The sequence below is a fragment of the Cheilinus undulatus genome, linkage group 16 (assembly GCF_018320785.1).
Source record: "Cheilinus undulatus linkage group 16, ASM1832078v1, whole genome shotgun sequence".
NCBI lineage: Eukaryota > Metazoa > Chordata > Actinopteri > Labriformes > Labridae > Cheilinus > Cheilinus undulatus.
Genome location: NC_054880.1, coordinates 35,747,197 through 35,760,753, shown reverse-complemented (window position 1 = coordinate 35,760,753; position 13,557 = coordinate 35,747,197). Strand labels below are relative to the sequence as shown.

The following is a 13,557-nucleotide window of genomic DNA, read 5'->3' as shown; positions in this document are numbered from 1 at the left end:
TGGAGGCCATGGTGCTCTTGGGAACCTTCAGTGCAGCAGAAATATTTTTGTAGCCTTCCCCAGATCTGTGCCTGTCAACAATTCTGTCTCTGAGCTCTGCAGGCAGTTCCTTTGACCTCATGGTTTGGTTTTTGCTCTGATATGTATTGTCGGCTGTGAAGGCCTTCTATAGAGAGGTGTGTGCCTTTCCAAATCATGTCCAATTAATTTAATTTACTGCATGTGGACTCCAGTCAAGGTGTAGAAACAAAAGATCAAGAGAAATGGGAGGAAACTGAGATCAATTCTACGTGGTTTTCCAGAGGGTCTGAATGCTTTTGTCAATGTGATATTTACTTTTCTTCATTTTAAACACATTTTAGAAACGTTCTAGAATTTCTTTCACACTGTCCTGATGAGGTACTGAGTGTAGATTAATCAGAAATAAAAGATTAATTAAAATGATTGTTTCATCAGGACGGGGTCTGAATACTTTCTGAATGCCCTGTATGTCATCTGCTGCACCTCCTTCAATTATTCCAAACAAAAATAGACTATTCAAATTAGGTGTATGCAGGATTTAGAAAATGCAGCTGAATCAACTCCTCTCTCATCACTCCGCCATAGATTGCATAGTTGGTGTGATTATGTGTCATTATTTTTGTCTCTGTGCTCATCTGGCTTCAATAGATGCAGATGATCTCCTAAAAGGGGCTGTGGACTTGTGCATGTGTGCGCATGAGTGGGAGAAAGTAGAGGGAGAAGAAAGAAACTGGTGGTAAATGAGGAGGGGGGGGAATTAGCTGCAATGATGAAAATGTGAGAGACAAGATGTGTGTGTCAAAACATGAGCCCAGAGAAAATTCTTGAAAAAAAGAGGGATGGTCGATCCGCTCTCCCTGTCGAGATATCGCAGCCGTTGCACTTTACATCAGCTTCTGCAGGCAAAGCGCTTTAGTTGCAGAGGCTGAATGTACGCATCAAAGCAGGATTAGCAGCCGTTGACAGAACAAAGTTAGAACCCCTAAGCTAGACTGTTTTTTTTCTAAGGCTTTGAGCAAGTTTTGTTTTGCAAATTTAGGAGTAAAGCTGATATACTGCAGAAAGAGAGAGAGCAGCACTGTAAGAATAGGTCAATCAATATTTAGACTGATTTAAAATGTTAAGAATTTGAGCAGTGAGTCATTTCTCATCTTCTTTCATGTGCCCAGAGATGGAATAAAAAAAACAGAAGAAGATATAGAAAGCAATAAAAACTTTGCAGGAACAAAAGAAGCCTGAAGCTTTACTTTATTGTTTGATTTTTTTGGGGAAGTAAATATTTGATGCTTGCATTATTGATTTGTTCTGAGCTTGTCTTCACCTTCGCTGTGTAAATACTGCAGGTTTCACAGTCTAATTCCAACATCCAGATCACCATGTCTCAAAAATCACAGCTTGTTCGGCGATTACATCAACACGAGTAAACAAAATGTGCTCAGAGTTGCAAAGGCAAATTACAGCACTCCCAGAAACAAATGCAGAGTTTATGCCAAGTTAAGCATAATTTACATGTAATTTATTGAGAGGGGATTTACAGTGCGCAGAGTTTCTTCTCATGCTACTCACGTTCTGTCTGTCTCCAGTGAGGTGGGCAAACTCCACCATCTCGTTGCCAAACTGACTGAAAATCTGCACAAATTCCTGGAAGGTGCTGACTCTTTCCAGATGGTCGAGGGTGACCAGGACCTGAGAGGAGAGGAGAGAAAAGATCAGAGACGTGTTTGAATTACCACATATGGTTCGTGTTCTTCTATTCCTGATCTGGAGGGAAAACAGAAGGAAGTGCAAAACACTAGAGAATATCTTATAAGGTGCTTTTAATCCCAGAGTGAATCCTTACATTTCAACAGAGCCAAGTATAAAAGTTGTTAGACTTCTGGTATGAAATATTAGGGATGGACTCACAATATGGCATCAGGTTAAAAGACATGAAATCAACTTTTGCATACATATAATTCTTTTATACAGTAAGCCAGTATCAGTAAAATAACCAGTATTACATTCAGCCATAACATGGATTTTTTCAGTACCATTAGTTTAGTACCAGTCTGAACACCATTGATTGTAGTGCACATAAGGTCATATCAGTGTCAACAACAGCTCAACCTACAAGCAGCAAGTAAATAAAAGCAATGTAACAGACTGTTTCATGGCAAAACAGCTCAGACTGAGGCCCTGTCGTCTGCTTGTGTCCCTCTGACACTAAAAAACAAAGACAGATGGAGCCACATGCTCAAACAGCTCCTCCTCAAGTCAGAGCGAGTGTCACCGTTTACATGGAAAGTGAATTGTTGCACAGAAAACAGGTAAACTTCTGTTCTCAAGTTAGAAGTCTTCAAAAAACAACATTAAGTGAGTATGCTTATGATGTAGAGCATTAGACTGTCTGTCCATCTGTCTGGGGCTCAAACACAGGCTATGTGCTGAAACTCACACATGGGGCCAGGGGTTTGCTGAGCAAGATAGAGTGGAGTTCCCGGTATATGAGCATGTGGAAGTGCAATCTTTCGGTCCTTAGTCTTCCCAGTCTTACTATACTCCTGTGAGGTCTGGATGTTGACTGATGGCACTAACTGGACACCTTTGTGGTGACTTTTTTCAGCATATTTTTGGGTATCATTGGCAAGACCTTGTGTCTAATGCTGACATACTCAGGAGAGCCAGGATGGGAAGAGTCAGCTACTTGATACAAAAACAGCAGCTGTGCATTTACAGGCACCTGGTGAGCTATCCCGGGGCTGATCCAGCTCGCCCAGTGGGTTGATCCAGATGTAGAGGGGCGACGCATGCATCGTGGAGAGGGGATGCAGGGGAGACACTTGGAGGGACTGGGCATGGGCCTGAAACTGGCCTGTACTGTCTTTCTTTTTTTGGCACCCTTCTGCAGGAATGAGCTTTCTTATCCGTCCCAAAAGAGGGTAATTTTCAGCGTGCAAAATGACTTTCCAACTTTTGATAATGGAAACACAAATAAACACGTACAGTACTGTACTAAATGGAACCAGACTCCTCAGTGGAGACGACCTGAACTCTCCAAAAGATGTATAAAGGACCTCTCCATGTCTAAGGGATGATTTTGGCCTGAAACACCCCATGTCGTGACTGAACTTTGAGCTGAAGCTTCCAGGTGTGCTAAACTTTTTTTTGCTTCTTTGGTTAGGTTAATGTGGAATTTCCCTGAAATTGTCAGGGCTGCATGTGTAAAAGGGCTGCAATGACTTACAAACTCATCTTTCTCTTGTCTCATGCACAGGCTTCAGTTTGTTTTACATCTTACATACATACATCTTACAACTATATCTGGCGACATGTCTGTCTGTCTGTCTTGATTTGCATGCCACACTGTTGCTCCAATTGTCCTTGAAACCACTCAGAAGACCTCTTGGGAGTACTGGTTCGAAACTGGTGCCATGAAAAAAAAAAATCATCAACTTACTATAAAATACCAAAATGTTGTGCTGAGGCATCATTCAGAGACTTCTGGTGTGTTCCATTTAACAATATCAAGATGTACTACTTGCCTTTGTGTGCATTAGGTGAATGGTTAGGGATAGGGTTAGACTCCTGTAAAGATCTTAGAACTGCAATTGAATGTGTTTGAAAGGTGCTATATAAATAAAATTTGATTGACTGATTACTTAGTGAAGAGAAAGATACTGTGACATTCATTCATCACCCACTTCTGATAGTTACTGATAAAATAATGCATTTTTATCTTTATAAAATGTAATACTTGTAAGTGCTACTGCTTCAGCTACAGATGTCCAACATGAGAAACCAGAAGTAGTGCTCTCTGCTTGTTAAGAGTACTGTTATATATGTTTTTGCTAAACTGATTTGAGTCACCCTTATCTGTTTTTTTATTGTGTTGCATGGGAGTGTTACTTTCCTATGTCCTAAAATCCAGTATTTCAGAGCATTCACCTCATATTTGTGCCTAGTGCCCCCTTTTAGTTAAACTCAGGCAATCTATGTCCCAATTTAGCAGCAGAGGGGAGGCTAGCTGGCAGAGCTAATGTAGCAGCTTTTATCCGTACAGACAAAGAGCGGGAAGAGATGTAATTGTGTTTGCCAGTAATAGAGAACAGGGGGCTGTCGACTGTCAGTCCAAAAGAGGCTAAGCAGTCATGATTAGGCCCCCTGTTTCCATTCTTGGCTCGCTCTACATCCATATCATGCTGTCTGGTTGAGAGCACAGCCAGGTAAGACTGGGAGAGACAGCCTCCTGTTCTGTGTTTTTATGTGCTCGCTTAATGTGCTGCTTCCCTTCGATTACCTCGAGAGCTCCTTCAGAGAGCCAGGGCTCATCTATTAGGGACCAAAGACTCACAGTTTGTGTGTGTGGAACAGAAGACAGTAAGCAAAAGAGGGTTCAGGAAGGCTGTGTCATCTTTCATTTGCATGTCTCACCTTGTTGCGTGATGTGATTATCTGTTTGATGACAATGCGGTCGGCTAACACCAGGACTTTAGTGACAGAGGAGAGCAGGAGGCGGGCAGCTTTCACCATGCCTGTCCTATCACTGAACACCGTGACACGTCCGTCTGACTGTGATGGCACGGCTGAGCCCACATCTGTCAGCTGGGCTATGGCATCACCTGCCAGAGAGGAGAGAAGGGTCATTTACAAGGCCGATGCATCATCAGATTTGAGCTTAATGCAGATAAACGGTGTTAGGAATGTGAAGAAAAAGACAGGGACACAACAATATGTCTTTATCCCTCCTACTTCAAATTACTGATCCAAAACGACTGCTCTCATTTCTCAAAATTCAAAATCGGCTTAAGGCTTCCTCACTGAGATCAAACACAAACTTCAAACAGGGACAATTACAAAATCATTTCTTAACTATAACTGGAGACATTCATACAGAGCGCTTTCAAGGGTTTTGCATATTTGACGGAAATTGATGTAGGCAGTTTACTCCTCATTACAATATATAAACCACAGTTAAAATACAACCATTAACCATTTCTTAGACTGAACTGAAGATATATTTGTCATAAAGTTTTAAAGCTTAAGATGATGGATTGACTTTAGAATAAGATGTTGGATTCAACAGAAGCAGAGGAATAAAAGTTGTCTGAATGTTGATTACAAAAACACGATGATGACGGCAGTCATGATTCTTGAACGCTATCTTAACCTAATATTTCATCAATCTAGGGACAGACAAAGGTGAGTTGGGCCTTAAAGGGATAGTTTCTGTGTTTCTTTCAATGGGGTTGCTTGAGGTCAAAAGTAAGCATATTGGCCACAGGACATCCTGGTCAATGTGACTTCTTTAAGGACAGACTAGTACTGGCACTGTAGCCAGGCTGTACAGCTGTGTAGATCGGGTCAAATGCTCCATGAAATTAGCCAATTTTTAAAAAGCAGCGCCAAAAAACAACATTGGGATAAACGTGAATTTCTTAATATAGGTTCTTTGCAGTCATGTGAGTCTGATGACACACAAATGTCTGTTTGGGGTCAAGAAGAAGGGACAGCCGTTAGGAATGAATGGGAAATGCAATTATCATCAGAAAATTTCTGCATACACAGAGTAAGATCCCTACACTTTACAAATAAGTGTTTTTTTTTCAAGAGTTGAACAGATTACCTGGCAAAGAAGGCGATCAATATCACAAGTTACTTAAGCCTGATTTATGCTTCTGCGTCGCGTCGACAACGTAGCTACGCGTAGCCCTCTGCATCAATGCGGACCCCTACGCTGTAGCCTGATGCGCACCTTCAAAAAATCTTAACTACGTGTTGCGGCGACGCGGACCGCAAGGGCTGTGATTGGTCTGCTCAAAACGTCATCCAGGTCCCTCAGTGGGCAAACCAGTGTGGTAAATTCACCCGCTCTCAGCCTCGACTCGTTTAGTGGTCGTACAGACCACCTCCGCAAACGTCTTCCCTGTTGCCTGGGCTTCAACGTTTGCAACAAAAGAATTTGTTCATCGATATCGATGAGCTCCAACTCCAAACACACCCGCTTCACCTCGGTCGCAATTGTTTACTGTGATCGGAAGATAAACAATACTTCGAATGGTCAACAACGGCGTCGCATCGACCGCGTGACACAGAAGCATAAACCAGGCTTCAGTCCTGCAGGCCTCCTTGCAACTAGCATCACCTAACAAAATTAGTTTTGAGGAGTCTTGTGCTGAGCTAAGAGATTAGCTGAGCCTCTTTAACACATAAAACTATCCTAATTCTGTCACAAACCTGCTTCTAATTGAAACGATGCTGAAATGATGCAGCCTTCATGAATTAGCCTGTTCCACTAAATGGCTACTTAATGTGAGCTATTGTAGCTAGCCCCTGTTTGAGTGCCAGTTTCCTTTCCTCCATCCTTTTCGTTATTTAATCCATATTCAAATGTAGAGTCATTTGAAAGCCAAACAACAAGCTCTACTGAGCTGAGTCAAATAATCTGGATCTCTTATAGGAGACCAATTTCCCCTTCACAAAGAGGGAAACTGGACAGACATCAGCTGAGGAAATATGGGAAAGATTAGAATGTAATTAGCTAAACCATGACAAAACTGTACTGAACCCGACTAGATCGCTTTGTGGAAATAGACCATACTTGAGTGTTGTGTCATCCAGGCTTTACATGGAAGCTTGTTTAATTCTGGTCAGCTGTTGTTTCTCTGTGAGTTTTTTAATTTTTGTTTTACTTTTCATGTCTGAATATTTACCTCCTTTCAAGACACAAAAGTAGCTTAAGAATTAAGAATATTCTTAATGTTGCACTTTGAATGTTTGGTATAATCGTGAACAGCTCAAAACATGGCCTTTTTGGTATGCAGAAATCACGGCTTGCCCCCCATTAGATTGTTTCAATTGATTCAATTGATCTTCTGAAAGCATGGCTCAGGACAAACCAGAACTGTGCCATGCTTAACCATTTTATTATCTTTATGCAAACATAAACAGACCTACACATGTGGACAAATTTGTTGGTACCCTTCAGTTAAAGAAAAATGGCTGCTTTGCTGCATCTGGCACAGGGAGTCTTGAATCTGTGCAGGATACGATGAAATCAAGGCATTCTGGAGCGGAATGTGCTGCCCAGTGTCAGAAGACTTGGTCTTAGTCACAGGTCATGGGTCCCCCAACAGGATAATGACCCAAACACACACAGCTAAAAACAGCCAAGAATGGCTAAGAAGAAAACATTGGACTATTCTGAACTAGCCTTCTATGAGCCCTGATCTAAAATCCCTTTGAAACATGCAGTCTGAAGAAGGCACCCTTCAAACCAGAGACAGCTGGAGTAGTTTGCTCACAAGGAGTCGGCCAGAATACCCATGGACAACAGAAATCTCACTGAGAGTTACTAATTTTCATTAGTTTGTTTTTTAAAATTATTCTGTTGAAACACAATTCAAAAGCAACATCTGATTTTCATTAGTAAATTTTTTAGTACATTTTTTATTTATTTTTACTTTAACCATTTTTAAGTTATTTCAGTGATCATCGTGGGTTATTCTTTCTTTAACGGAAGGGTCTAGGGCAGTGATACTCAATGTGTGGCTCTTTTGTGATGATTTGTGGCTCTTTCATGTCTTCATTTGAAATATTTTCCCCCAGAAAACCTCAAAAAACTGAAACTTTACCTCAGAAATGATCCATTCCAAGTTGTATTTGTTTTCATCTCTTATGCAGTTGGCTTTAATTGTCAACCCTTATCTTTTTGTCTGTATATATCCATTGCCCGTTTTTGCAGTTTTGCCCCTTTATGCCTTTTTTGCCATTTCAATCCATTTTATTGCTTTTTAAGCCCATTTTTGCCACTTCTTTTTGCCATGTTTTTGCCACTTCTATCCCGTATTTGCCCTTTTCCACCAGTTTTGGCCTGTGTTATCCTGTGTTTTGCTATTTGCAATTTTTCCCATTTTTGCCACTCATTCCTGCTTTTTTCCCATTTTAGTCACTCACACTTATTTTTTGACACATTTGTACCGCTTTTTGACAATTTTTGCCACCTGTAACTCATTTTTCTGTTACCAGCACTTGAAATAAAAAGGTTAAGGGTAAATGTGCAATTTACTCTAGCATATTTATATTGATGTGAAATATATCTGCACTTCAGCTGTTAAGCACTATTCCGCTTTAACATTTGGCTTATGCACTTTAACAACTTCTGCAATTTAGCAGTAATGGTCACTTTATTCCTGGTCAGTCTTAAGCATAGTTCAAAAGCCGTCTTCCGTATTGTTTCATGTGGGTCATGGTACATTCATGGACCATTTATATTGTCTGGTCTCTGCATGTTGCCTGGTTTTATGCATATTTTTCATCATGTAGATGCTTGATGTACACTTTTACATGTACGCATACCATCAACCTGCCGGAGACTATGGATGGAAATTAGCCCATGGCTGCAATCTAGCACATTTACATGTCCATGGTCATTATTTGCACTGTGTCCTATAATAACAAATAAATAAACAAACAGAATTCATGCAATAAAGAGTTAGAAATTAGTGAATAAACAAAAAAAATGGAAAACTATAACTAGACTTCTGACTTTTTGTCTATAGGACCAGTCTCTTCCCACTGGGGAGACCAAGCAGAAATGCTGGATCATTTAAACATCCAATTTGGACTGTGGGCACCTAGGATTCCCTAGCGAGATAGAGGGTAGAGTGAGACGGATAATTCGTTATTTGGCCTTATTTCAAGAACAGCTCCAAATCACCTCATTAGGCATTTTTACCTTTTGCCACTTGAAATCTGAACCCAGATAAGAGGAACAAAGCAAAAGGCTGGCAGATCTAGGAATGATTGGCCTTTCAGTGAGTTCAAAAATACACTTGCTCTTCACCTCTGGGAAAACATCTTGTCCTATACAGGGTGAAACACAACAGGACTATATTCAGCACAGTTGTGCGTCAGCTGTGGCATCCTAACCCAAATACAACTGGCATGCTTCCTGGATGATGTGAGTCATTTGGGGGGTAGACTACTGAGCCAATGAGGAGTTACAAACTCAAACTTCTCCCTTTTCTGACCAGCTCACACCAGTCTCCAGTAAGGGGAGAATACAAAATTCTAGACTGAAACCTCATCACCAAACTTGGTACCAACTGTCCAGAGTTAAGGAGACATTGGAAGAGCAATCTCAGAGGAAGACAGAGCTCAGAGTAGAGGGGGGAGGGGGAGATAAGTTTGTTCTCTATCTGGCTCTGCAGCTTGGCTTTCTATTTGGTTTGGCTGGTCCTTTAAAAGAAGCAGCACTGACAAAGTGATTGCATCCGACAGGCTGCTTTTCAAAGCCAGCTCTGCTAACCAGCTCAAACATCTCGGCCTGGCTCAAAAATAATACTGCTCAAACCCCTCAGCGCTATGAGGGCAGCAACAGCAGAAAGAGCCAACAGCAGCCTTCAAATCCCAGGAAACGGAGGGGTGTCGATGGCAGTTTTGGCCCGAAATGTGAGAGCTGGTCCCCAAGTAATCATATTGACCTTGGTATCCTTTATTGAATGTATTAAGTTTATCCCTTCTCAGAAAATTACACATTACATGTATTCCAGCTTTCCTGTGTATCACTGGTTTATTATTAATGAGTAAAGACTTGAAAGGCTGATCTGTGATGTGTTGGTGCAGCTCTTGCAGGCAGTCAGTCAATCTTGCATGACTCAATGGATGGAAATGTCTGCCTCTCTGGGGTTTAATGATTGCATCTGATACAAACTTTAGGTTCCCCTCAGGATGACCTGTATAAACATAAATTTTCATTTAATTACATTTTGATCAGGTTTTGCATTTTCTTATTTTATTCTTTGTGATCAGTCATGAAAATCTATTTTGGCATTATCACTACCTTGGCTTTGATGCACTTTCTGTGTTTCTGCTAATTTGTTAAAATGCTAAACTAATGTGATGAAAACTGTAAACTAGCAGTGAAACTGATCAGCTTGATCAGTATTCTGTTAAAGTCCACCCTCACAGTTTGGGTCACACATGATCTGTGGATCAAAAAGGAAAATGTATCATTATGGTAACACACTGAGAGGGAAGGGCTGACACACAGGCAGGTTATGTACAGGCTGAACTACTGTGAATGCTTTTAATTGTTTCACAGAAAAGCATTCAACACAAAAAAGAAATATTAAAAATCATATAAGGCTAGCTAGAAAATGAAGACTGAGTAAAGAAACGTCTTAATGTGCCTTCTGAAATTTAAGACCTCTCGCTTGTTAAAATAAGACATTTCAAGACTTGGTCTTAAATTCCATCCGTCCAGTGTAACGCTTTTTAAGTCTTTTCAAGGATCCTGGAACCCTGTTTAATGTGATGAACTCAGCAGAGGTAAGGAATTTGTCTATTGTCTGACACTTCTCTGAACCTTAGCATTGCATTGCTAGAAGAAAGCAGGGAATGACAGCCACTGCATTGAGAGAGAAAAAGGCACTGTCTGCTTCTTTTAATCATCCAATACTAAAGACAAGGGAAATATGAAGTAAAACACACCTTCAGCAGGTAAGATTTTTTCTCCTGCTGCATCAGGTTCAAGTGAATAACAGACAAGTACTCCAGCAATTAGCCTTCCCCCAACCTTACAGTGAACTCTGGTCAGAGTACCTTTGCCTGGCTCTGTGCCAGAGCAGAGAGACAGAAGTTGGGGATTAAATTTACTGTTTTCTGGCACAAATCTCTCAGATATGAGGCTTTAATATTCTGCAGACCACAGTGGCTGATAGATTTGGAAAATTTAAGTCCCACTGAACAAAAGCACAACATTTAGCAGGCTGTTAACTTTCAATGAAGGCAGTGACATCAGCTTAATGACGTCAGGTTTGTCAAAAAAAGTCTTTGAGGTCTGCAGCTGGTACACATTGCAGCAGCTTGTGTTTTGAGCATTACTCTAGTGCTGGCTTAGGTTAAACAGACTCAAAGATGCTGCTTCTAACTTACAAAATTGTGAATGGCAATGCAATGTCATACCTGTCTGATTTGGTGAACCCTTACATTCCGGTGCATACTTTGAGATCCCAGTGGAAATGGCTTTTAAGTGTCCTTAAAGTCCTTGGAAAGGTAGTTGAAAAGGGGGCTTTCTCCTTTCATGGACCAACATTGTTGAAGAGTTTATATGTAAACATCAGGCAGGCATCTTCTGCTGATGTATTTAAAGCAAAGCTGAAGACTCATCAGTTTACTATTGCATATGAGTCTTAAATGTTTGTTTCCCTGATGTATTTTAATAGTTTTAGTATGTTTTTAAATGTACATAGATTTAGAATTTCTTTTTGTTCTGTTCTTCTAAATCTATTTACAGCACTTTGATGGAAAATCAATTGGACTCCAATCAAGGCGTAGAAACATCTCAGCAGAGATCCAGAGAAATGGGAGGAACCTGAGCTAAATTGATAGTGTTTCTGAAAAGGGTCAATGTCATATTTTCAGTTTATTTTTAATGACTGTGCAACATTTTTAAAATTCTGTTTTTACTTTATCATGATGGGGTACAGAGTGTAGATTAATGACAGAAAGAAGTATTTTTTTGACCGAAGCTTCAGGCTGCAACATAACAAAATTGAAAAAGTGAAGGGAGTCTCAACACTTTCTAAATGCACTGTACAACATCTGTGTTTCAGTTTGATGTTATCTTAACCCCACCAACCATCTGATGTTGAGCCTTTCTGAGGGAGAAAGAGGAGGTGAGACCGAAGCACAAGAATGTGAGAATGACACGGGGAGATTGAGTGAAAGAGACAGAGACAGAGCTCCAGCACAAATTGCCTTCACTGACCTGCCTCATTGGATCTCTCCAATGCTCAGATGATGGGTAGCATCTAATTAAACTAGTGCTTTCAGCCTGCCTTTATTTCATTCATTATCAAGGCTGAAGTCTGAATGATTAAAACTCTCCCTGCAGCGGTGTATTAGAGAAATGTCAATCCTTTACTAACTAGCCTCTCTTTCTCTTGGAGACACAAGACTCCAAAAAGTGTCTTTATCAACCCGGAAGATTTCTCCATCAGATTTTAATAAATGTTCTAGGCAAAAAAAAAAAAAAAAAAAAACTTTATTTATTTATTCATTTAATCAGGGAACAGTTGTGCAGAGTCTGTCAAAAGAACTGCAAAAGGAAACTGTGAAAACACCTCCCTGAGAGCGAAGACAGAAGCAGAATAAATTAGTCACAGTGGGCAATACACATCCAGACATTTGCACGCACATTACACACGAACATCAAGCGACCTTACCTTTGCACACACACTTTTTCTCATCCGTCTGTTGTCCTCCTCCTACAAGCGATCTTTGTCTGAGTTTTAGCCGTCTTTACAAATCAGCGCTGCGTGCAGATTTAACGCTTTGCTTCACACGCTGGTTCCCTCCAAACATTAAACCTATTATCACGCTGTTGTGTCTAAATTCTTATCCAGTGTGATATTGTTGCCGCTTTTCTCTGTAGAAGGCTAAATGAGGTGCTTGTTTGCCTGATAAGAACTGAGAAGTGATTCACCAAGCAAAGTGGAGACAAATATCCAAACAAAGCATTTTAAATACTTTACAGAGAGGTACAGGGTTGACATTTTGACTTACTGACAGTATTTTAACTGCGAGAAAGTCAGGAAACACAGAGAGAAACAAATCTCTGGCTAAACTGTCACCTCGCCTTTCTCAGTTTCAATAAAAAGCTGACAGTTCCTGCAAGAGTGATGCACACATTCTTGTTCCCTCACACCGGTTGTCACTGTTTTCCATCCCGTCTACAGCCCTCTGTGCTGCTGTCTCTCACTGTCGTCTGCTGTTCTGCACTTGATGTATCCACACATCCGTCTAAACACATTCTCTTTTTTGAGCTTGCAGGCCTCTTTCAGCACACACTGGGTGAGATGCAAACAGAATCTGTGGCCATGGGCTGCCTATCTCCAGACCTGAATGGTATTGAGCAGAAAATTCAGTCTTAGAGATTTAAAAAAAAAAGCAGCCAGCAGATTCAGAAGTAAAAAAAAAAGTGGAGGTCCTGACCTCCAGCTGAGACATATTTCTCAATGGAACTCAGAAGCAATTTATGTGGCGGTGGATATCAGCAAAACTACTGCTTAAATCTCTCCACCAGCCCAATGCATAAAGTCTTCAGCAGCCTCCTATCAGAATCTATTATGCTGTGCTTTCCAAGCAAGCCTGGACACTTTCATTCTTAGCTTCCACACAGCACCCTTGGGTGACGAAGCACTTTTCAAAGTCTTAACTTCCAGGCTTATAACATCGTCTTTAGAAAACTCTGGAGTCCTTCTGGTTTAATATTTTCTGACAGCTTCCGTGTTCAGACAAACTGAAATTTGCTCAGATTTGATCACAGTGTAAAGCTTGAAGCCGATGTCTGAAGGTTTCTAAAAGTGCCAGAGACTGGTTTAAATAAACCCAGATCAGGGACAGGAACTCACATAGTGCTGAAATGTTATAAAAAGAAGATAACAAGACAGCTATGATGAAGCATTCAAGAGAAACACCCTGAATGATTAGAAATCAGCCTCATCACTTAGAGAAACACTTTAGTGTTTAAACGGCAAATACACAGGATGATTC

General features: G+C 40.7%; 1 protein-coding gene across 1 annotated transcript in view; it reads right to left on the bottom strand.

The window, feature by feature from the left end:
* ctnnal1 (catenin (cadherin-associated protein), alpha-like 1) overlaps nt 1-13,557 on the bottom strand; it is a 122,517-nt gene that overhangs the window by 36,673 nt on the left and 72,287 nt on the right. Inside the window, exons 4-5 of the mRNA XM_041808241.1 lie at nt 4,432-4,619; nt 1,588-1,707 (exon numbers count right to left, since the gene is read on the bottom strand). Of these exons, the coding sequence (XP_041664175.1) occupies nt 1,588-1,707; nt 4,432-4,619 (308 nt within the window). The remainder of the gene's footprint in view (nt 1-1,587; nt 1,708-4,431; nt 4,620-13,557) is intronic.